Genomic DNA, 25,803 nt, shown 5'->3' on the forward strand with positions numbered 1-25,803 from the left:
CTCTCATTCCTAATCCATATAGAGGGAAATAAAATTCAGAAAAAGTCCATGTAACAAGTGTCTGCATTTTCTTTGAAGGAATGGGAAGGGGGGATTTGTGATATCTAAAAGAAAGCAACAATTTCCTCAGGATCACTGCACACCATAATTTCCTAAATTATTCCCTGATATCATGAATAATGTAGTGTTAGTAAGGTATATTATCTCTTGTGACAATTAATTGTATTCATCTTCTTTCAGCCCCCATTGGAACCAGGAACTGTTTTGTATGAAGCTGAGCTCTCCCAGTTTGCTGAAGACATCAGGAAATGGAAGGACAGATATGTTGTGGTTAAAAATGATTTTGCTGTGGAAAGCTATGAGAACAAAGAGGTAAGCTATGCCCATGTTACCACCAGTTCTTGCAATCTCCTTAAAACTTTGGATGCATTTGTAGATGTAACCAACTGTCTTATTAAAATAAGAAACACAGAACCAATGTAAAAGAGAAAGCCGAGAGGTCAGAGTGCAGAGCTAAAATCTTACCTCCTGCAGTGCTCCTAGCTTCCCCAAGAGAGCTACTTCCTGTGTGTCTGCCTTTAAATAGTCTTTCTGTTCTGCCTTGTCATTGGTTGTAAACCCAAACACATGACTGCCTCGTCACTGCCTGTAAGTACCGCCCTCCAGGTCTTAAAGGCGTATGTCTCCAATGCTGGCTGTATCCCTGAACACACAGAAATCTACCTAGCTCTTCTAACCACCACGTTCTTGCTATGGCTCTAATAGCTCTGACCTCAGGGCAACTTTATTTATTAACATACAATTAAAATCACATTTCAGTACAAATAAAATACCACCATATTTCCCCTTTTCTATTTTAATAAAAAGAAAAAAGGCAAAAGGTTATAACTAACAAAAGAGAAACTATATACAAAAGTACAATAACTATATACAATATATACAAGTAACAAATACCTAAACGATGTCTAGTCCATTTGTATTTGACAAATCAGAGAAAATAATTCCCTTATCTATCCTATTTTGGTAAGTCCAAAATGTATCTAATTCACTTTCTATCCTAATTAATCTTCAACTATAACTAACTAATCTTCAACTCTCTCAGAGACCCCAGAAGGAAATATTAGCTAACAAAAATAAAAATAGGAAGTGCACGCAAGCAACTTCCAAAAAATTTGTGAGTTGACAGAAACAGCCAGCTGCCTGGACAGTCACCTGAGGTTTCTCCGCAGTGTTGGGGCATCATCTTCAGCCTATAGGCTTAGCATATCTGGCAGACTCATTTGTGAAGTAGGATGTACACAAGGTCAACAGTTCAACCTCACATTGGGTGAGAGCAGTCCATGTACCAGAAACACCTGAATTCCACTAGTGTCATGTCATGATTCAGGATTTTAAATTCTGGAAATTGTTGACGGTTTTTTAATTCAGCTGCCCATTCTTCTTGGCTGTGTATATATGGCTTCATCTCAGCATCTCCTTCTTCTCCACATCCTTCTAATAAATGCCAGTCTACTATTGAGAGGCATGAGCTTTCAGGTGCTGTTCCATTGCACAACAGAAGCCATCGGCTCACTGCCTGTTCAGCTGCCTTCGAAGAAAAGGTCACTGTACCTTTTCCGGATTGCGAAGGCCACTTCAGGGATGGTGCCATATTGACCTGGCCTCAGAAGATGCCTTTTGATAAAGCCATAACCACACTTGTTTTGGCAATAATCAGTAGTCCTTTGTTTTGTGTCCTGTCTGTCCATTTTGTACTGTTGATTCAAGGATACTTTGTTGTCCAGTGGCTAACTTTTGCCACAATGAAAGTTAACTCCATATGCAGTTTCTTCAATGCCCATATTTTCTCTGAAGTAGATTGGTACTGCCAGGAGCCAACATGTCTCAAAAAAGAAAAATTTTCTAAGTTATTAAAACATTTTAAATGCCATATTCAGTAGATCTCTGAAGGGTTTGAAGATGACCTGTCTAAAATATATCTGCTCAATTTTTAAAACATGTCCAATATGACTACAATTTCTATTGTAATGTCTAACTACTAACTTTCATTTCTTTATATCCTAATAGTTGGTAATAATGTAAAGAAACACAGAACCAATGTAAAAGAGAAAGCCGAGAGGTCAGAGCGCAGAGCTAAAATCTTACCTCTTGCAGTGCTCCTAGCTTCCCCAAGAGAGCTACTTCCTGTGTGTCTGCCTTTAAATAGTCTTTCTGTTCTGCCTTCTCATTGGTTGTAAACCCAAACACATGACTGCCTCGTCACTGCCTGTAAGTACCTTACAATGTAAGGTCTTAAAGGCGTATGTCTCCAATGCTGGCTGTATCCCTGAACACACAGAAATCTACCTAGCTCTTCTAACCACCACTCTCTTGCTATGGCCCTAATAGCTCTGACCCCAGGGCAACTTTATTTATTAACATACAATTAAAATCACATTTCAGTACAAATAAAATACCACCATATGCATTAATTGACATGCCCTGGCTTTGGCCATTGATTGACTGGGTACTCGTCTCAATTAATAGATATTTGTTGACTATCCACTGTATGCCAAATGTCTTATATGGATCTGAATGAACAGTAGTTGATTAGACACATGCTTGCAGTCTAGGGAAAAGACAGCCTCGGGAAAAGTGGTGGCTGATGAGTGTGGAAATAGGTTGTGCTACGTGACCTGTGTTTGGTGTAGGAGCATTTTCAGTGATCATCCAACCTGAAGCATCACATACGATACATGGCTGAGGAGTCATTCGGTGAGATAGTGCCTGCATTTGCAGGGGTTCCTACAGACTTAGAGCACTCTGAATGCTTCATTCCACTTAGACTTAGGGATTTTTATTCAGTTAGACTTTTCCCTCATTCTTTGTCTTGTCTGTACAAAGGGGAAACTGAGATCAGGTGTGTAACACGTCCAGTCTTGGAGGACTTGAGATTTCCGTGTTCCTGTTTCCTTCCCTCCTGGAGAGGTCATATGCACCTAGAGCAGGAAGGACATTGAACAGTGAGTGAATTTAGAAATCTAAAGTTTAGATCAAGTTGTGCCAGAGGCTAGAAGTAAACTGTGGACAAGAGACTTACCTGTCCCCGAGCCTCAGCTGAACTGAGGGGTGAGCTCGATTGATCCCAGCAGATCCTTGGAAACCCCATACTATATGCATTTCTCATTCAGACTCAGTCTCAAGTGCCCTGAAATGCTCACCTATATTAGGATTTCATTCAACCCACAGCCCCAACTGTCACCATGTTACAGACAACGGTAACAAATAACCATAGGCTTCCTACAATGTCCTCTTGGAAGGCTGAGGTGAGGTACAGTATCTCAGTGGGTAGTTAACATTATGGGCTTTGAATTACACCTTTGACAGTTGCCAGATACATCTCTTTAGCTAAGTTATATATGTATCTGCTCTAAACTCAGTTTTCTCTTCTCAGAATGGCAAGTGTAGCCCCTTAGAATGAAATCAATTAAGTATACCAAGGCACGGAGAGTATAGCCCGCCCGTGGTGTAGTCCAGCACAGAGCGATTGCTGATAGGATTGCTACTTATTGGAAGAGCTTGTTATCAGGTTTATTGAGCTTTTCACCCACATTTAACAGTAAATGAAATTTCTTTGTGAATTAAGTTTTGGTGGTTTTCCTCCTTTTTTCACTTTTAAAGATGTTCTCCCTCAATTTGAAATTTATTCTTTCTTCTCTTTGCTCACTATTTTCAAGTAATTTGTTAATTAATAAAGATATGCGTCAATTTGATAATGATTATATAGTTCTCAAGACCACCTGGGTATTTAAATGAAAAGTCCACATGGTTTGTCATCATTGCTGGACATTATAACAAGGTCCTGTTTGTTAATTTATAGAAGTATTTCTTAAAATCACATGTAAGACATTAGCTAGGGGCTGGAGAGATGGCTCAGCAGTTTAGAGCACCAGCTGCTCTTACGGAGGACCTGGGTTCAATTCCCAGCACCAACATGGCAGCTCACAACTGTCTGTAACTCCAGTTCCAGGGGATCTGACTTCCCCACACAGACATACATGCAGGTAAAACATCAGTGCACACAGAGCAAATATAAATCATTGGAAAGAGTTAGACATTATTTGTTAGTGTCTTGTTATTTTATTGAGAGCCCAATTTGGTGGTAAGCACAGGGGCACCAAAGCATTCTTATTTCATAGTTCATCCCAATTTCCCTCACATTTGCTGGGGACGTGGTAGATGCAAGGATGAGTCTGGAATCTGTCACCACTGGGTCATTGCACATTATTGGGCCTCTGTGAGTTTTAGTTTTCTCACTTGTAAAATGGAGATAATATCTAATTTACAGTGCCGTCTTGAGGACCAAATGATACAATGTGTTTAGAAGCTTATTATATCCCCAAACAAAATTCACAGTTGAGTCCTGTCTGAATCAATTGCTTCACACCATCTCAAAACGATACATATAAAGATTCTTCTGTTATACTCTGGGTCCCCAGTGTGTTTAAGTAGCTGGTTAGTGGTTAAGTAGCTGATTAGTGGTTCTTCCAAGAATTAAAACAAGTTTTGTTTGTGGCTCTCCAGGCACCGTCTTACAGATGGAGAATGTGTTATTGTTATTTTGAGTTTGTTGCCCAGATCAATGTTATTTTAGTTACTCCCAAGGGCACACTTTAGATTTTGGGTCCCACAGCTTCTTGGTTTCAATTCTCAACTAGCCCCCAAGTTATTACTTTCAATAATTTGTCTTGACACCCAGCCTGCCCATCGGATGCACATACTTGCATTTCATCTCCTCTGTTTGCCCCTGGGGGTCGGGGGTCGGCCTAGGCACTTAGGGCACTGGATTTCTTTTGGGTTTCTCAGGCAGCAGAATGTCTTATCTGCCGGCCAGAATGTCTTCTGATGTCCTAAAACTGCACTGCCGTCCCAATGACGTTACTGCAAACAATCCAGCCATATCTGAGGGCAAATGACTGCGCGTTTATTATGGCAACATCTTTGTGTTTTTGGTGAGACTCTATGGTAACCATCATTGTAGTTACGTGTTCCACAGTGTCGTTCAGCATCTTACGTGGCTCATGACGGCTGAGTACTTCGCGCATTGTGTGCATGTGCGTGTGCGTGTGTGTGTGTGTGTGTGTGTGTGTGTGTGTGTGTATGTGTGTGTGTGTGTGAGAGCGAGAGAGAGAAAGAGAGAGAGAGAGAGAGAGAAGGTTTCCAACCTTGTGGTTATCAGAATGAGTCAGAGACGTCAGCATCTGAAGTGGCGAACATGATAAAGACATAGATGTTACTGATATTCCGTTTTTCCATTTAAGAACACCTCCTGGGAGTCTCCTTGAGATTAGGGACTTTGGTTTACCATTCCGGAAGTGACCATCAAACAGAAGAAAAAAAATGTCACCTTGTAAGCAGCAAGAACGCAAACCAAAAAAAAAAAAAAAGATGAATGACATAGTGTGGGGATGTCTGTCACTGGATATATGTGTCTGGACTTGTTTGGTCTTTTTTTTTTTTTGTAAAGATTTCTGACATTTTAAAAATATATGTATTGGGAGAAATCATTCATTTCATGTCTCTTCTTCTTAGGCCTATCAGAGAGGAGCTGTTCCTAAAAGCCGAATTCTTCCAGCAGGAGGCAAGGTTTTAACCTCAGAAGAGGAATATAATCTCTTATCTGATAAGCATTTCCCAGACCCCATTGGTGAGTTCCCCTGTCTTTCCCTGAACTTACTTTGTGTAGCTAGACCAGCGGTCGGTCCTCAGTGAGGGAGAATAGTCCCCTTCCAGGGACACTGGGCAGTGTCTGGAGACTTGGAAGGTGAGTGATGTAGACATTTAGACCAGCAATTCTGTTAAACAACCCACAATTCTCAGGGCAACCCCAAAGAGAGAGATGAGTGGCTTAAGGTGCCAGTGATGCTATGGTGGGGAAACCCTGTGCTGAACCCTGACATTCCATATTCAGGTAGATAATGGAATTTGTTTACTCTAGGTCGACGTTATACCGTTTCTATTACTTCGCATCCACTGAGTCACATAGGCAGTTACTGTGCTTCTGGCGTTAGAAAGTGTGTTCTTGGTCAGATATCTTAGAGCTTTAGGGATACACTGAAGAATTTGATAATAACACTCAAGACAGCAGGCATTCTGTGCAGCAGGTACAATTTCACTTCTCAGTAAGCAAGACTTGACCTGTTAGGGGTTATTACCTCATTTTCACAGTGATGTGCAATAAAATATTCCCAGTTGTCGAAAAGTAAGCCCATGCTAAGTCAATGCTACAGGAACTCATAGCTGTGGAGGAAAAGAAAGCACTGCCTTTGTTCACCGGTCTGTAAATAACGCCGAGCGCTGCTGTAGAAAGAGCGTGGGCTGAGAACTGGGGGCGTGGATGTGGATGAAGCTCCCACTGTGAGGCTTAGCAGGTGTTTTCAGGGTGGCGGGCCCTGAGCACTTCTGGTGTTTCTTTCTTCTGCCTTAAAATGGAGCCTTGAACTTGAAATTTTTGGAAGATTCTTTCCAGCTTTAAAATTCTTTGATTCTCATTCATCTCACTTATTTTTATGTAGAGAAAAATGACGGATACTATATAGGCTAAATAGGGCATTTCATAGAAATTCATGAACTGTGCATAATATAATAACTCCATCTGCCTTTGTGTGAATCACCCCGCACATTCATTACTTGCTTTCTTGAAGAGAGCCCTGGATCTTATTAATAGGCATCATCATTTCATCAGAATTTATGGAGAACTATATAATCATGCCATCAGTTGTTAGTCTGGGGTAGATTGCTTAGTGTGGTGTTTTTAATAATACAATTATAGATCGTACATGGACCATAAAACTAGATTATCAAATTATTACTAAGTAATTCAGGCTAAAGCAATATTTTATGTGCTTACTACCTAAAAAATACATGAAATTTTCTCCCAACATCTACCTGTGTGCTACATTGGCTGTGTACCCACAGCTAAAAATGAGAATACTAGCATGTTGATTCTTGAGAATCTCTCCAGAACTTTCCAATGTAATCTCTCAGAACAGACAAATACACTTAAGGATTTATTGATGAAATCATATCAGAAGGAATGAAAAGCATAAAGCTTGTGTGACTCATGCCTAGATAGCCCAGGGCTTCACACATAGCATTTCAGTGACTATTTTTATTGTATGGTGTGGCCTGCTCAGTTTTAAAAATAGAATATTCCACAATAGCTCATTTGTGATATTCTTGTAAATCAACTCAGACAAAAATGTAGATGGATGGAATCTAGGAAACTGTTATGGAAGGTTTAACGAGAGGTAACTAGAGGTCAGAGGGAGTTGATTTTGTAAGGATTGCTGAAGCTTTTGAATATAGAGAGTCAGTGTTACTTTCTGTCGTTTGTATGAAATTGCGACATCTTAGAAAGGGCACGAAGACTTGCTTCATAAACCACGTGAATCAGATTTACCCCATGATGCTACTTCTACCCATAAGAACAAATTTAAACACGTTTAAAAAGGGGGGCACTAACATTGCTAGAGGGGAGGCATTGGAGACTAATGGAGTCGTGTATGTTCTCTGTGGCATGATCTGGCAGCGTGAGCTGTCAAAAAAAAGTGTCCCCATGCTTTACTACTGTGAGTCCATCATTGGGCATTTTATTAGTTAGAATCTGGTTTGCTGCACACAATGAAATTCAAGTTAAGTCTGCAAGGTTTTATTATCTTCATATAAAGTACTTGAGTGCTAATCCAGGGTTAGTGTGGCAGATCCATGTATTTGTCGAGGACTTGGGCTCTTCTGGCTTTCTCCTTTTTTAAGTTTGGGTGCTTATTAGCACTTGTTATTCTAACAACAGCAGCATGGGTACTGGAGCTATGGCTCTTTCCATGTAGCAAGAAGGAGAAAAGGGGAGGAGGTGGGGGAGGGGTTGCTTTCTTAAGGATGCCTGCAGGAGGTCTGCTGTGGCATTTCAGGTCATTTCCCATTGGCTATAGCTTAGGAACAGTGGACTGCCATACTCCAAGGGAGGCTGAAATGTGTGTTTTCATTCTTCAAAACTTCCTGCTCCGTTAAGACCAAGCTCACAACTGCAGGAAGGGGGAATCTCTTCCGTGTGTAACTGTTTGTTTGTGTGTACACATGTTGATTCCTTCTTATGTTCTGGGTGTTGTGCTGGCACTGGTGGGCTCAGCCTTTGTTCCCAGACCATTCTGTCTCCTGCCTTTGGATTTCAGGACAGTGGAAACCAGGTTCCTGTACTTGTTGTAACCAAATCTCATTTTATCTTGGATTATTCATTCTCCAAGAGCTGACTTAGTTCTGAAAGCTTCCCTTATGGTTCTGATCCATTTCTTGGTATGCCCAGCATGCTCCAGCCTCTTAGAGGGCTCCAATTTCCTTCCTTTCCTAGAGATTTGTGCTCACAGGACACACTGTACCTTCTGTGTGCTCCCCATGGCTGTAGAAAGAAGTTGGATCTTCTAACCAATGTGATGTCATGTGATAGGGATGCAAGGATTAGGCTGGGTAGGGTTTCTGGAGAGAGGCATGGTTTCACATGACTTTCTGGGATTGATTTGGAAGAAATAGTTAGACTTCTCTTCATATATATATACACATATATCCTTGTGTGTGCATGTGTGTGTTTGTGTGTTTGCTCATGTGTTGATAGAATTGAACCCAGATATTGGGCAGCTACTCTATCATTGAGCTAGACCTGTAGCCTCCTAGTCTTGTCTTTTTCAGGGCTTCTAAACTTTTTTTAGATCAACAGAGCATATCTGTTCATTCAACATGATGAAGTTGAATGTCTTCTAGGTTCTACAACTCCATACATCCTCATATATATGTATACACACACACACACACACACAAACGCGCGCGCACACACACGCACATAAAGGCTATGTCAGAAGTGGCTCCATCCTCTAGAAGCCACTCTTCAGAGAAGGGTGCACCCGAGAATCAAGAAGCGGAGTTCCTCTACCCACCCTTCCTCCTCAGTGGGGGCCAGGCGTGGAAACTGGTCACTGTCCTATTTTTGGAGAACATTAGAGATCACATAGTTCTGTCTTGGTGGCAGGTGCCAGTGAAGGATTATCAAAGGAGGTGACCTTTGAACCACCTAGTGGAAGGTGAAATGATTTTTCTCTGAAAGGGCGCAATGTGGAAAGAAGGAAGGTGACAAGGATTGTGGGAATCTTTACGTTGTGGAATGGATGGACACCCTTTGGAGGGGTAAAGACCAAAAGTAGAGTGGAACCAAACACACAGCTGGACAAGTGCCAGCACTTGACAGGGAGAGAGTGACGTGGCAAAGGAAGCCATCGGTGCAAGAGATGACACTTTGGGGGGGGGGGCGGGGGGAATAGACACGATGAGAACCAGGAGAGATGCACATTCAACCAGGGAGGGAATGTCGTCTGGAGAATGGGATGCCGGCAGCAACACATGTCACAGACCAGAGTAAAAGGACAGTGGGTAGATAAGCCAAGAGCTGGTGGCCCCGGTGACATTTGTGACTTCAGCCGTTGGGTCCAGGAGCTGGTGCGGCAGGAGTCAGATGGAAGTGAGAAGAGCGGGCTGTGCAGTCAGGGAGCGCTGCTCAGCTTTACCACAGAGGGGGAAGAAACCTGGGGGAACCAAGCCTGCAAGGAGCCGGTGAGGCCCAGAGATGCATGAGAAGGGAGCTCTGCGTGTGGGTCTTTGGAGATGCTTTCAACAGTAGGGAGCCGAGGAAGAAGAGAGGCTGTCTGTCTCTCTCTGTGGAGGATACCTGTGGGAAGGGACAGACTGTTGACAGACTGTGTGGACGGTAGGATGGAGCTATCCTGTGTCTGCCCTGGATACTTTGACAGACTGAAGTAAGTATTTAAAACACAAGACTCATGCTTTAAAACTCTCTGGGCTTCCATTCCAGCTTCCAGTGAGAAGAACTCTCAGCCCTTCGTGGTCCTGCCCAAGGCGTTCCCGGTGTACCTGTGGCAGCCTTACCTCAGGCATGGCTACTTCTGTTTCCACGAGGCCGCCGAGCAGCAGAAGTTCAGCACTCTTGTCAATGACTGCATCAGACACCTGAATCACGGTAGGCTCAGCGGCTTGCTTCCCGCGTGGCCGCGTTTTCTGAATGCTCAGTCATCTGCTACCATGATTCCTAGAGCCTCAGAGGGCATTGCCCTAGGGAAGGAAAGGGGAGCCATGGGCAGTGAGCCTTGGAAACAAGGAGCCCGAAGTCTTGGTGGAACAGAGCCCAGAGCGTGTTGGCGGGTGCAGGCCTGTTCTAGACTGCTTTCTGGTGATTCATTATCCTGGCCATTCCATCAATCACATCGTTCTTCCTACTCCTTCTCCCTGGTGCTTTTAGGTTGGTTGTTTGTTCGTTTTTTTGGGATTGTTTGATTTTGAATACAGGGTCTAGCTATGTAATACTAGCTTCTCTGACACCCACAATGCAGCCCAGTCTTGAACTCACAGTAAACTTCCTGCCTCAGTCTCTTGAGCACTGGGATTATGAGCGCATACCACCATGCCCAGCTTTCCCGGTACTTTTAACTGTACGCCAGCAAGAATGTACCAGTTGACCCTGGTAAAGCCGTAATTTCTATATCATTTTTTCATTTATTTCCTCATTTATTTCTGTGTAATAGTTACTCAGTTAAGATCAGTGAGAAGGTTTATTGTAGTCTAATACTTGTTTTTCAATTAGCGGTCATGTTGGTTAGCTTCCTATTGCTGTGGTGGATAAAGTTTATTTTGTCTTACCTTTTGGAGGCTGCTGTCCGTGGTGGACTGGCCCTGCTGCTCTGGGCCTGTGATGAGGCTGCACATCTCGGCAAGAGGGAAGCAGGAGAGAGGAGGGCCTAGGGTCCCATAATCTGCTTCAAGGGAAGGTCCTTAATCATCTTCAAGACCTCCAACCATTGCTGCCCTTGACAATACTGCCACAAGCCCGAAGCTGGGCCTGAGTCTTTAACACACGACCCTTAGGAGGACTTACCCAAACCACAGAGGCAGTTCTTAAAACGTGGAAGGGGCGTAAGAATGGTGGGGAGAACCTGATTGAAGGCCAGAGAGACAGCTTGGTGGTTATGAGTGCTTGCTACTCTCGCAAAGGACTAGAAGTCAGTTCCTAGCACCCGCTTTGGGAGCTCACAACTGCCTGTAGCTCTACCTCCAGGGAGATCTGATGCCCTCATCTGGCCTCTGTGGACACCTGTACCCATGTGCACATACTCCCACATAGACACACACACACACACACACACACACACACACACACACACACACGCAATTTTTTTTTTTTTTTTTTTGGTTTTTCGAGACAGGGTTTCTCTGTGTAGCTTTGCGCCTTTCCTGGGACTCACTTGGTAGTCCAGGCTGGCCTCGAACTCACAGAGATCCACCTGGCTCTGCCTCCCGAGTGCTGGGATTAAAGGCGTGCGCCACCACCGCCCGGCACACACGCAATTTAAGATAAAACACATCTTAAAACTTAACTAAAACCCAAGGGCTTCGGCTCGACCCTGAGACAGTCCGATTCAATGTGGTTGGTGGGAGGCAGGTTTTGCATTTCTAACAAGCTTCCAAGTGATGTCACTGGCCACACTTGAAGTGGCACAACTTTAGATAGCTTTGTTTTGCTTTTAGGTATGGACTTACTTACTAATCCATCTGTAAGTAAAAATTTTAAAAGGATTTTTTATTCCAGTGTGTCATCTTTGACATTTTTTAAACTATGAATGCGGGTTTGTCTGGGCTTGCAGATAACTGAACTGTGTTCTTTGGCAGTTAGAAAGACAGGCAGTCAAACGTCACAGAGGGGCTCAGTCTGTGCCAACCCTGCACAAGTGTAGAATAATGGAGCATTTGCTCTCTTTGGGAGTCTGAATGCAAATGGACGGAGGAAGAAGCGCAGCCGCAAGTTCTAATTTGATAGCTACCAAAGCTAACGTGGTAGAGAGTAACTGGAAGTCACTGCCGAGTGAAAAGGTATAACAGATGGTCCCAACCCCAAAGTAGCTTAACTTAAGGATTTTGTAGATTGTGAGAATACAAAAGTGGTACCCATGAGGCAGGCTGTGTGGTGCCCTTCCCTGATGCTGACAAGAGCCCTCTCTGCTCGGTCACCAGAGCATTTTGAGTATTGGGGTTTGTGGTCTCACAGTGTACCAGTCAACGAAACAACCCTCCGTCGCTGTACGGGAGGAATTTAACACTTGGTTGTAAAATAGGCTCTGCAGCTGGTGGTTTTACTCAAGGGAAGCGTTAGGTAAGTATTTGCACTTGTCTAAGGCAGGCTAGGCTAAGCGGGGATGCAGGTTAGGTGTATCAGCTGCAGTTTCAGCTTACGGTGGGCGTCTTGCGATGCTGCCCCACAGTAAGTCAAGGGGCCCTTGACTGCGGAGTACTGTGGACATGCCAAGTAAGCACTTGGTCAAGTCTTGAGCAATACCTCCAGCCTTGTACAGAATTTTAAGTTTGTGTTGCAGGGGAGATCTCTGAACAGATGAGTTTTGATCTGAGTCATAGTAAAACAGCACCCACACCCCCACACACACACACTGCAGCTAAGTTTTTTTTTTGTTTTTGTTTTTGTTTTGTTTTTGTTTTTTTGAGACAGGGTTTCTCTGTGTAGCTTTGTGCCTTTTCCTGGAACTCACTTGGTAGCCCAGGCTGGCCTCGAACTCACAGAGATCCGCCTGGCTCTGCCTCCCGAGTGCTGGGATTAAAGGCGTGCGCCACCACCGCCCGGCACAGCTAAGTTTATAACACACTTATTTTCATGTTTGGAGGTTTCCCTGACATTATCAGTTCCACAGAGTTGACCATCACTGGTGCTACATCTCAGCCAGTTCTTGGTTATGTATCTATGGGTGGGTGGATGGTGGATGTGTGTCCACGGATGTGTATGTGTCAGAGCATGCATGTGGCGATCAGTTGATAACTTTTGGGAGTTTGTTCTTTCCTGCCACCACGTGGGTTCTGGGGACCAAACTCACTTTGTCAGGCTTGGCATCAAGTGCCCTTACCTGCTGAGCCAGTTCCCAACTCTTGGTTTTAATGTGTATGTCAATAGATGCTTAAAAAAAAAAAAATGTAACTTTTCCTACAGCAAACTCCAGGTAACATAATATTGACTCTTAAGTAGAGCCTTTATAAAAAATGATTCCCTTTTTAATATCTTGCCTGTGTCTTCCCGGGACTAGCTTAGTTTTCAGTATACTTAGAACCTCTGCACTTCGGGTCTTGGTCTGGTAAGAACACACAGCTGGCACTGGAAATACAGAGCTGCCCTGAACAGAGGATGAATTCTGCCCAGTCAAGGGACTTGCTACATTCTCCATTCCTTGTACATAATAGGAATTTCTCTGGGGAGTTTTGGATGATGTGGAGCCTGCCTTTAGACACCATTTATGGAAGCTCTCAGCCAATTCAGAGCCCAGCTCTGCTCTCTAGGATGTTGTCAAGGCACGAAGACAATGAAGCCTAGTTATAGGTGGCATAGTCTTCAAACCAAAGACCATTTGTCCCCCCACTGAGTCTGTATGCAGACAGCTGGGCATGGGCCATCGCAGCGTTACGGAGAGCAGCCCTTGGTTGTTGCAGGCCAATGAGCTCATGGGGGTTTTCCCATCTTGCCCCACCCCCTGATTTTTTTTTCCCCTTGTATTTGATGGTACAATGTACCACTGTTTTTACTGAATCACTTTTTCTGTCCCAAGTCTCTACCTATTATTCATTGTGTGGTCTTGAATAAGCCATTAAGGGGTTTCTCAAGCTGCCAGTTCACTGTATTTACCAGAGTTGTTCAAAAGGGCCATAAAACACTGGCTGGAACTAGGGCCAGAAACTCTGCAGGGGCTGCCACTGTCGTCTTCTGCCGCAAGCAAGCCCAAGGACCCAGGCTGCTGTTGTCACCGCTCCATTGACTCTAAGGCCACCGTACATCTCTGCTGAGAACGGGGTCCTACATGTTTGAGTGCTCGGTATCAGCCTCTGCCCATCCCACATGGGCTGCTTCTTTTGTTTTTCGAGACAGGGTTTCTCTGTGTAGCCCTGGCTGTCCTGGAACTTACTCTATAGGGCTGGCCTTGAACTCATAGAAATCCACCTGCCTCTGCCTCCCAGGTGCTGGGATAAAGGCGTGCGCCACCACCGCCCCGCCTATGTGGGCTTCTTAAGATACATTCCCTAGTGCTCAGGTCAACAACATCCCAGCCCACTTGTCCCAAAAATGTTAGGTCCTAATTGTTCTAGATATTCATATCCATTCTGAATCCAGAAGCACCGCCGTTGTACTTAAGAAGTCTATGTATTTCCTCTTTAACCTTGACAAAGGTCCTGTCTATACCTTCTTTTTATATAGTATGGCTTTCTCAAGACAGATGAGGACAAGTGAAGAGATCTATGGTCCTTCATCCTTCAGAGAAAGAGAGAGCAGTTGCTAGGATTATTTTCGTCAAGGAGCTCCAACTGTACTGGGCAGTGGACATATGTCTAGTTTGGTTTTGTTCCTCTTTTTTGAGTAGATAGAAGAAGATTTAACAAGATTAATCTTTATAGGACATCGCATTCCAACTCGGTTTTATTGCACGGCATCTGTGTACAGCAGCTGCCACCACCCGTCCATTTAGAATTCACACGGCAGTTCCCAGTCCCTGACCATGTCAGGTGCCACCAAGTGGGACTTATAGTTCCAAGATGTTCTGAGTCAGCTTTCTCCAAAACTCCATCTTGTGCTTCACAGGCTATGTGGATAATGGTCATTATCAGTGTGCACCTGCTTCTCCAGCTCAGGAGATGCAGGATAGGGGGAATGTGTTCCTGGCAGGCAGAATGGGATAATGGAGAGCTGGAAAGCAACACAGATTATGGACTCTTAGGAGAGCTGAAGGAATTCTGTGAGCTGGAGGGCATAGATCAGAAAGAGGAGATAAGCGAAGATGGGGAAATGGACTAGATCCCGACTAGAAAGGGGCTTATGTTACATATTAAGAATTTGGACTTCTTCTAAAAGTTGTAAGTAGGTAAGGGACCTGGCCCTCGTTTACTTTCAAGGGGTCACAGTGGCTGCAGCCTAAGCAGCATGGATAGGAGAAGAGCATTTTGTGTTGCCAGGAGGCCACTTAGGAAGTTTGGGCTAGCAACAACAGAGGGCCATAGCCTGCACCAGAGAGCATCAGTTAGTGGGAATTCATCAATAGAAAGCCATAGCTCTTGCCCTAAAGGATCAGGAAAAAAGAGAACATGGAGTAGCTATTAAGCTACAGTATTACTGCATGGGTGGACTCTGCCATGGAAGTGAATGCTGACACCTTCGTTCAACGGTGCTGTGCTAGCCTGAAGGACGCTGCATGCCTGAAGGACAGCCGGTACTTCCACTGAACAAGTGCTGTGTTCATGTACATCATTAGGAACACTCAGGAAGAGGGATGGGAGGCTGTCTGGGAAACATGAGGACAGCGGGATGAGAACATCTAGAAGAACCCAGAGGATTTAGGCTAAGAGATCACAGTGATGTAACTAAGGACACCCTGAAAGCGAGTCACTCACACTTGTAACCTCCAAGGGCTCTGGTGGTGGAGTGAGCCGGCCGGATGGGATGTTATAAAGTGACTGTGTTTTAGAATTGGTTCCTTTGACAGTGCCGTGTGCCTCGAGCCCTTAGCCAGAACTCCCAGGTGAAGGCAAACACTTTCATTAGATTTGATTTTGACACTTCACATTTTCAGGCGTTCAATACATGTTGCTGAGTTAAATTAGATTTCGGAAACAGAAAAGGACTTTACAATTCAAATGAGATGCAGCCAGTCCTTCTAATGAGTTTATTTCGACGTGGTGTTTTTTTTATGTTCTCCAGCACTCTGCAGCAGATCTCAGGTTTATTTTCACCAACTTAATATCTACACACAGTTTAGTAGTACCTACAAAGCAAGTTTATTACGTGAGGGACTGTCTGGTGTGGGCACCAATCAATTCTAACTGAAAATACTGAGTGAATTTTATTATGTAATAGATAAGGGCACACTTTTGAATTTGTGGCACACATGTTTATGGACAAACAGACCTAGGAGTTGGAAAATTCTAACTCATGCCTAATCATTTTTGGCCAATGTATTACAAATAAACAATATTGGGAGATAAGCAAAACAAAAAACCCCATAATTTTTATAAACAGCCCTTTGAATGCTTTTACTTGTAGAAATTATAGAATTTTCTTCCTTTTCTTGCAATGCATAGAAAACCTTTAAGCAAGAAACCTTATCTCAAAAGTGGTGAAATGATACAGGAGATACCCTCTGTCCACCCCCAGCCTCCACATGCATGTGTGTGCATGAACACATGCACCCACACAGTTGTGAACTCCCCATATACACAAGCACACACCCTTCATGAGCTGGGAAAAAAGTGCTTGGTAATCACTGCTCCCTAAAAATGAGATGCCAGTTTCTTGTTTTAGAAGGGACGATCTTAAAGAAAATCCCTTAAGCTCACTCTCTTCACCAAGACCACCTCAAGAGGTGACCTTATCGTGTGACCGGGCTAATTCTCTAAAATATTTCTCTTTGTCCTTCTTGGGTGTGAGGGTTCCTCTGAAGTCATTTCATGTCCTTTTCTAGACCTTGCTGGTTATTTATAAGACCCTAGACTTGGGAAGGAAGTTTGTGGTCCCCTAGTCTATGCCTTAGAGTTTACTTACAATAAAGTTTAAGTAAAACACTGCTTGTCAGTGAAGAGAACCCGATGCCTTGACTCCTGGCCCCTGACATCATCGATTTACTGATTCTCAACATTACTTTACAAAAACAAGCCATCATTTGGACATTTTGAACACATGATTCTTAAATCAAACAACTCTTATGATCTGTTGCCATGATCCACATTGAAATAGATCTGGAGCTGTCATCTAAGGCCCTCGGAGACCTGGGATGTGTGGGTTTCTTGGTTAGTGGAGCTATCTAAGCTGGCCTTAGTATTCTGTCCACTGGGTAAACACGACCAGATCATTTAGCTTAGATAGACCTGGAATAGAAAGTATTTGATAGTGTGGGCTGTGTGCTAGTTAAATGTTATATAGTTAAAATGCAAATGTACATGATTTTATACAATTTAAATTAAAAATTTCTTCTGCATTTGAATACATGGGCTGGAACACTATAGACGTCATTGATTTAAAATATGCCTTTATAATACTTATGCTTTTGATTCTATTTAAATTACTTAGTATTCTCAAAGCAGTGTAAGAGCTGGAAGTGGAAAAAGGGTCTCCCCCAGAGGCTGAAATAATAGAGCTCATGCCTGTCAGGCATTCGGGTCCATTACCCCAGCACAGCCTTGGGTTTCCTGGTGCCTAAAGCCTTGTTGCCAGGGAACGACATTTGAACACCACTTGTCAAACATTGATGTCTCAGTGACACTAGCACCCACTCCCTTCCCCACTTCTGCTGAGCTAAATAGTTATTTTGGCACAGAGGTCTGAAAAGGATGCAGTTGTAATAGTTAAGGGTCACCAATTAGACCAATAGTGAAAACAATTCAGCAAGCAAAGAATTGAAGAGTTAATTCATGCAAGAATTTAAAATCTGTATCATTAAGATTGGGTATATTCCAAAATCACTGGGTTTTTTTTTAATATATATTATTGCCTGTGGGGTAATTTGAATAGCTTTCAAGTTTTTTTTTTCTTCTTAAACTTGTAGTGGGATATGTAAAGTTTGAAACACACTAGTGAGAGAGATTATGTGATGGCTGCTGTAATATGTGACGAGGTAGTCAGAATTATGAAAGGATTCTATTTGGCATATATTTTTTTTTAAATCAGCACTTAGGAGAATTTGGAGGAAATTCTGCTGGGTTGTGGAATGCCGAGCTGTGTGTCCCTCATCCCATGCTGTGAATAGATTTGGAGGGTGAGAGAGGGAAGAGTCTTGATCAGGAGCTGTGGCTCATTCTATTAGTTGTGTGGGGGTTTGAAAGTTAAACACTGAGTAGATATGAAAGAATGCTTATGATATATTTGTTATGTGTAGTGAGCATTACTGTTACCTCTGAAGCTTCTCACTGTCCTTCATCCATCCGTTCTTTGAAGTCAGGCCATCCTGGATGCCTTTCTTTATAGCCTTGTCATGGGTCAGTGATCATCCAGCATACCCTAAGACTTTATCCTCATGGACTCTGACCTCGTCTTCTCCCGTGATTTCCTTATTAATATTCTGCTCTGGTGCCTCACTTGTGTTATTGCTTGTAATTGTAAGCCTCTGACTTTCAGTGCTAAATCTATTGCTTCATATTAATATGCTGTAATTACTAAGACTCAACTGGCTGTTGACGTGGACCTGGGCTGTTTCCAGCATTTGTTACTCAGAGTACCACGGTGAGTACTTTCTGTGTATTGCTTGTTTATAGGAATTTGATTTTTATTTTGTTTACTAATAGCTTAAGGGATCTTCTCATCTATGTTAACGAGTGTATTTGGTATGTATGTTTCCTGTTGGTTTATGATGTTCTTAGATCTAGCTGTTAAGGTCATTTATGCTTTATAAAATAGATTGGAAGGCTGGACTTACTTAGTGGTCAAGCACATGCCTAGCATGCATGAGGCCCTGGGTAGAATCCTGAGCTAACTGTACTCTCTAAAAAGAATTGGGGAATGTTCCTCCTGCTTCTCTTTCCCCCTTTTTATAATAGGAAATAGGTAACATTGGAATGATTCATGTGTTTAGTATTTGGTAGATCATGCACATTCATGCATCTCAGCTTAAGACTCCTCTTTGTCAAGTTCATACACATGGGTGCTATGTCTTGATAGTATCCACCTTCTTTTTCCGCTTCACCTCCTCCCAGGGTCCCCCCAACATATCCCTCTGCCAACTTCTTGTCCCTATTTTTATTTATTTTAATTCACCGAGTCTGATTAGTGCTGCCCATGTGGGCATGGTGTGAGGTCATCCACGGCTGCATGTGCAATCCACCAGTGGTCATCCTTCACCCAGCCCCAGAAAGCAAGCTCCCTCCCAGCAAGCCCTTAGCTGCTAATAGCTCCTCAGCCAGGGCGGGGCTCAGTACAGCCCCTCTTGGAGCTCTTCCTGAGGGCAGATTTGAAACCAGTGACTTCTATTTGTAAATTGTTTTAGGACTATGACAAGGTTCCATTTCTTTTCACTGCCTATGAGATTCTGGGGCGGCCATTAGGTTTCCGCCATCACACGGAAGACGGTCAGTCCTCTGTGAGCGTCTAGCTTCCATCACTGAGGCTGTCAGCTCAGTTGCTCCTTTGGGGATAATTTGATTTATTTCAAAAACATTTTCCCAGCTGGGTGTGGAGATGCATGTCTATAATCCCAGCACTTGAGAGGCTAGAGGCAGGAAGAGCAAGAGTTCAAGACCGGCATCCGGTACCATAGCAGGTTTGAGGCCAGCCTGTCTCTCTCTGTCCTGGGTGTTCTGGAGTTTTATAAGAACGTGTCTAGCTGTGGATTTTCTTAGGTGCTGGTAACACTTTCAAATGACTTCAAGGACCACTTTGGGCTCGGGCTTCTGTGGTCGTGCGCCAGAGCTGCCGTGGCTGGGTGACTTCGGCACTGGAGACGTGTTTCTAGTTTTAGAGCCTGGAAGTCCTAACTCACAATGCAGGCAGGGTTGTTTCCTCTGAGCACAGTGAGAAGGGACCCTCTGCAGGCTTCTCTCATTGGCACTCAGGCACTTCCCTAAGACCTGTCTGTGTCTTCACATGGCATTTCCCCTGGGTCTGTGTTTATGCTCATGACTGTGTCTGTGTCTGAATGTCCCCCTCCTTCACCTTTGACACTTGCATTTATTTACATATCTATTTATTTATTTGTGTGTGGAGTGTGGAGGTCGGAAGACAGCAGTAGTTGGTGCTCTCCTTCCATGTGAGTCCTGGGGATGGATCTTTACCGACGGAGCCATCTTGCTGACCCGGAACTTCCCCTTGAAAAACGCCAGTCATGCCAGATGAGGGGCCCAGCCCACTCTGGAATGACATCATCCTAATTAACTATGTCTACAAGGACTTTGTTTCCAGATAAAGTCTCTTTCTGGCCTAGGGTGCTGTGCTTGGGAAAGCACTCTGTTGACGCCTCAGGGCCTGACTGGGCGGTAGGTGCTGTGCTAACTGCGTCCTTCTCATGGTGTAGACGAGGTCTCTGAACACAAAGTTTTAAACCCAGGCAGTTTGGAGCTAAAGCTTATGCTCCTATTCCTTCAACTGAAGCTTCCAGAGAAAAGCCACACCCCTGCCTAAAGTTTTCCAAGACTGATTCAGATCTTGTGGAGAGTCGGAATGTTGCAGGACCAGAGAGTCATATCCTCTTGAGCTATCTCTAGGCTCCTTCGTGGCCATTTGTTTTCCACCTTTGAATCCAGGTTAACAACCTTGTGACTGCCATGAGGAACCTTCCGGAATATATTAACAGGCCACTAACTTCCTCCATCCCCAAACTAATAATGTTGTGGGGTGGCATTTGAAACCTCTTTGCTTATGCCCACCTCACTGACGCTTGGCTCCCAGGACATTTAAAGATTCCTTGGCTTATGACCTCTTTTGTTCTGTCTCTATGAAAGCCTGATGAAACTGTTCCCGTGTCGGAACATGCTAATTGGGGCAACCTGAATCCCAGCCGCAGTTGTTCATATTTGGGTCAAGAATAAACTCTTAATCCATGTGAGGTAAGAACCGTGGTTCTTATGGACACTCTTCATCACCAAGTACTTATTAAACACCTACTGTAAGCCAGTATTTGACTAGCTGCTATTTATGAAAACTCGAATCCAATTCCTCTTTGGGGCCTGGTGATTTGCGGTTAGTCATTTCACACTAAGCTTGACATGGATCATTTCTTAGTATTAGTTTGAGAAGGAAGCGAATCGCTGTACATCTGCTGAAATTCGGGTGGCAATTGAGATGCAGAAGTCTTCACTTGGAAACATGAAGTCATAACTTAACCCAAATGGGTGTTTCTGTGGTTGACTACGTGCTATAAAATTGCTCTCCAATGCTAGAATTTGCTTTGCTTGTGTAAATATATAGCTGAGAATAATGTTGTGGGATATATTGCAGGCATGGAGTTGGGAACTCATAGTGCTTGTGTATTTCTAGTTCTTTATGTTTTAAATCAGTGGTTCTCAACCTTCCTAATATAGTTCCTTATGTGGTGGTGACCCCCAACCATAAAATTTATTTTCATCCTGGGCGGTAGTGGCACATGCCTTTAACCCTAGCACTCTGGAGGCAGAGCCAGGCAGATCTCTGTGAGTTCGAGGCCAGCCTGGTCTACAGAGTGAGATCCAGGACAGGCACCAAAACTACAAAGAAAAACCCTGTCTCGAAAAAAACAAAAAAAAAAAAATTTTTTTTTCATTGCAACTTCATAACTGTGATTTTGCTACTGTTATGAATCACAATGTAAATATCTGAGTTTTCCAGTAGTGTTAGGCGACCCCTGTGAGAATATCATTTGACTCCCAAAGTGGTCGAGAGCCACTATTAATAGTTCCTCTTCGCTTTGTTTTCCCTTCAGAACTTTTTTTTTTAATGTTAACTGGACTATTATTTAAGACAGGATCTCACATAGCTCAGGTTGGCCTCTAACTCATTATGATGTCCAGGCTAGCCTTAAATTTCTAATCTGCCTGCCTCAGCCTGCTGAGTGCTGGAATTACTGGTCTGAGCCACCATATTTGGCTTGTTAAATAGATAGATTCCCGGCTACTCCTGAGAGGAATCCTGCTGTGACCTGATTTTGTTTCTTAGTGATTTATTTCTTCAGGAAACTAAAAGTCATGCTTGAAGTCACCAACACTTAGCAGTCAACGAGACACTCCTACTTTATGGGGCTTAGAAAAGGGAGCAAAGCTGGAGAGAAGCCATATCTTAATAGTCACTTTGACACCTTACCAGGCCAGGCCACTCCCTGCCAGCTTCCTCTCCTGCTGGAGATTCGGGCATGGTCTGTCAGGACCAGCTGTGAGACGAACTGAGACCTTTTATTTCTCTGTTTCTCCTCAGCTCCCCAAAGGTATTGGATGACCGCTCACACTGCCCGTTCACTTGGGTGGCCGTCACCAGTTCCCAACTAGCATTATGCAAATATGTCCTTCAAGTTCCAGAAGAGACAAAAGTTGGAACAAAAGAACTTTTTATAAAGGGTGTACTGTGTCGAGACCATTGTCTTAAATTCTGGGGCCAAAGCAGAAACACAAGGGCATTGCCGGTAGACAAGGCTGTGTTTGTGAAGCTTAGCCCATTCTATCAGCAGTGGAGAATTGGGGGAATAATTTGCTCCTGGTGCTGAAGAAGTGGAATAAAAGAAACATGAAATAGGAATGTCACTTAAGCCCATTCCATCCCACTTCATGTCAACACTTGGCCAACCCCAAGTGGTTCAGTTCCAAAGAACGTGTTGAGTCAGGCCAGATGTCCTCCTGGGACATTTCTGATCACTGCCTTGTCCTTCTTGGATCCCCGCAAGGAGGATAATTGTTGATGGGACCCTTCTGATTTTCTTTTCCAAGACCCCTCCCCATGCTGGGGATTGAGCCCAAGGCCTCAGGCATAATAAACATATGCTCTATGACTGAACTAAGCTCCCAGGTCGCATTTCCAAGCATTAAGATAGTGGATTCAACATTTAAAATTTTGAGAAGTCAGCAGCCTTTCCATGAAGCTGTAGACTCCCTTTGGCCCCAACAGTGAGTCATCCTTGCTGAGAGCAAGGTCGTTTGCATCTGGCCAGTACTTCTTGCCTGAAGAACCTTAATGAAGTATGAGCTATGCTCTCCGAAACTATGTGCTCTAATTGTAACCTGCAACACTTTGCAGCTAGACGATTTATTGAGGGCATGCAGCGTGGCAGGAGGGCAACTTTTGCTATGTGCACTCTGTGAGTGTGTGTGCTTTATTGGGGTTACAAATTACCCTTCTGGTTGGCCTTGCCTAATGTCAGGGCATTAGTCTAGGTACTGTGTCACATAGTTGTGCAGATGTCCGGCATTCAGTTCCCAGCTCCCATGTCAGGCAGCTCACAACTGCTTTCTTCTCCAGCATGGGGAGGGGTTGGAAAAGAAAAACAGACCAGCAATAGATAGGGCAACAATATTTGGTGTTTGTGTTTAAAATGAATCACCTAACTACTGACGCGGGTGCTGATAGATGCGCGAGAACAGAGATGAATTGAAGGCTGGTTGTCTGGAGGAAGTGTCAAAAATGCCTGTTCTTTCTTCTGCAGATATTTCATGAGCTAAAAGTTTCCTAAGGTAGCCTGCCAAGGGTGGTTCTGACTATCACTGGCTTTCTGATAGCTTGATTGATTTTTATAGTTGGGTTTGGTCGTAATGAAGTACAGGGAAATCCCCAGCGATGGAAAAGTCCTTGCCAGTGGCCATGTCTAGTTTCTCTTCCCATTTCCAGTTTCACATTTGATGATTTAAAATCAAATTGTACTGTTCCCTTTGCCAGCCTATAGACTAATGAAGATGTCTCTGGAAATATAAATTTCATAGCCGAAAAGAAGGGAGCATATTTGAAATGGAAATACCATATAATAGGGAACTAACAATTGTGTTAAATGTATTGGTCCACATTATAATCTCAAAAGTATATTGCTTATCTTCTTCTCACTTGCTATGTTCACTACTCTTTGCTTTCTTCTCCTTTGGGAACCCAATCTTAGTCCAGACTCACTTTGGGGTTCTTTAATTTTCCAAAGGCCTTAGGATCTATGTGATCTCCTTTGAAGTCTTTATTTTTTTAAAAAATTATATATGTGTGAGTGTGAATGTGTGTGCATGCATGTGTATGTATGTGCCGTATGTGGGTTGTATGTGGGTTCCTGCAGAGGCCAGAGGAAGGCTATCCTGGAGCTGGAGATGCAGGGAGCTGTGAGCAGCCTGGCATGGGCGCTGGGAACCAAATGTGGGTCTTCTGGAAGAGCAGCAAGCGCTCTTAAACTGGTGTAATCCCACCGGCTGTGGGGAGAGGCCTGCTTTACTTTGTTAACCAGCACACACTCTCTGGAAGACAGAGTTCTCTCTTGACTGTCTACACAGTGATTTGTCCACCCTACCACTGACTTTCCCAAAAGTGCATCGCCTTGTAACCTTCTTTCATGCTTCTCATCACCCATTAGCCTTCTGATTTAGCCTCCTTTTTTACAACAAACAATATTTTTGCGTTCTTGTTTGGTTAACTCATGAGAATCCACTTAAATTGATTTCCAAGACTGAGCAGGCAGAGTAGAACATGTTGCATTGTGCCATCTTTTAAGTTACTGATTTTCTTGGCTGTACCACATGGAATGTTCCTTCCTTACATTAAAAAAATTATTGTGGGGTTGGGGATTTAACTCAGTGGTAGAGTGCTTGCCTACCAAGCGCAAGGCCCTGGGTTCGGTCCTCAGCTCTGGAAAAAAAAAAAAAAAGTATTGTTTTTTTTGTATATTGGATGCCATTCTCCATGTAATTCTTAACAGTCACTCCGATGATTGTAACTTACTGTTGGTTCAGAATGAATGACCTCAGCAACAACAAAAGAAACCAGACAGTGTTTCTCCACACGTGCAAACTTTTATCCTCCCACTAAAGTGGCCTCAGACTGTCCTTAGAGCAGGGAAGATAGCAGCTCCCGCTAAGCTAATTCTTCCGTATTCGGAGGTGTAATCGCACCGGTTCATAGACTACCACAACACATACACCAAATGTCTACTTGTTTCTCTGTGCTTCCTGCAGGAACAAACCAGAAATGAAATGGTTTGTACCTCATGGTTTGCCATATGGGTAATGACCTAATTAGCAACAGCATACTAGTTAACACTGTTACTATTTCCTGCACACTTGTTATGGGACAAGCGCTGTTGACAGCTAGTCTGTTCAGGAGAGAGCTTTGCTGTCTTGCAGGAGCTGAAGTGGAGGCGGCTAAGAGAATTTGAGATGGCATGGTCACCAAGTGCGATTCATAGTTCAAGCCTAGGTGGCTCTGAAATACGGTCTCCTATCTGCTGTTTGTTAAAGAGCTCAGGTCTGGGAGGATTGTGTTTTATTTTCCTCTACACATTTTAAGAAGAATTTCAGAAAGTAAGGATACGAACAGCCAATTACTAAATGTTCACTGAACGCACTGGGTGCTTCATACACTCATTCAATCTTCTTGACAGTGCTCTGCTGAGGTAACGTCAGCCTGCATTTTACAGACAAAATGAGTCTCATGGAAATTGAGACCAATAGGACCATAAGCTATTAGGGGTAAGCTGACTGACACCCAGATCCATGTTTGTGTTATTTTATAGAATGTGTTCAGACAAGGTTGGATTCTGTGGGGTCTGGAAACCAGGTTATGGGATGAGAAGACTGAGAATATTTGGTTTAGCGATGATTTATGCAGGGAGGAGTCTTCAGTGTCAGTTAGAAGGATCCAAAGGGAAAAACGTGTCCCTGATAATTGTAGGCAAGCTAGATTCTGAAATTACTGGTGCACTTGCTTGCTTCCTGGAATTTTATTGAATAAAAGTAGAAGTTGGGTCTACCATTTAAAGTGGAGAAAACCAAATATGAACTTAGTTAAAGTCCTTGGGTGACTTCTGTCACACACATCTTCAAGGACTAGTGCTTCCTGAACACTAGAGGTGAAGCCTTGGGCTGGCCCTCAATGTGCCAGATGAAAACCAGAACAGTCCTTCTTTCGCATTCATTTAAGAGTCTCAGTTGTTCTTGAGGAAGATAAGGTCAAGCGGTGGTTGCAGGGGGCACTGGTCTCGATGTTCAAAGCTTCCACAAAGCAGACAGCATTGGACACCTCAGCTAATAACACCTGCA

At 43.6% G+C, this 25,803-nt stretch overlaps 1 protein-coding gene across 1 annotated transcript in view; it reads left to right on the forward strand.

The window, feature by feature from the left end:
* Positions 1–25,803, forward strand: part of Niban1 (niban apoptosis regulator 1) — a 154,525-nt gene that overhangs the window by 72,106 nt on the left and 56,616 nt on the right. Inside the window, exons 3-5 of the mRNA XM_006979936.4 lie at positions 241–372; positions 5,572–5,686; positions 9,896–10,060. Of these exons, the coding sequence (XP_006979998.1) occupies positions 241–372; positions 5,572–5,686; positions 9,896–10,060 (412 nt within the window). The remainder of the gene's footprint in view (positions 1–240; positions 373–5,571; positions 5,687–9,895; positions 10,061–25,803) is intronic.

Source organism: Peromyscus maniculatus, chromosome 11 (assembly GCF_049852395.1).
Source record: "Peromyscus maniculatus bairdii isolate BWxNUB_F1_BW_parent chromosome 11, HU_Pman_BW_mat_3.1, whole genome shotgun sequence".
Taxonomy (NCBI): domain Eukaryota; kingdom Metazoa; phylum Chordata; class Mammalia; order Rodentia; family Cricetidae; genus Peromyscus; species Peromyscus maniculatus.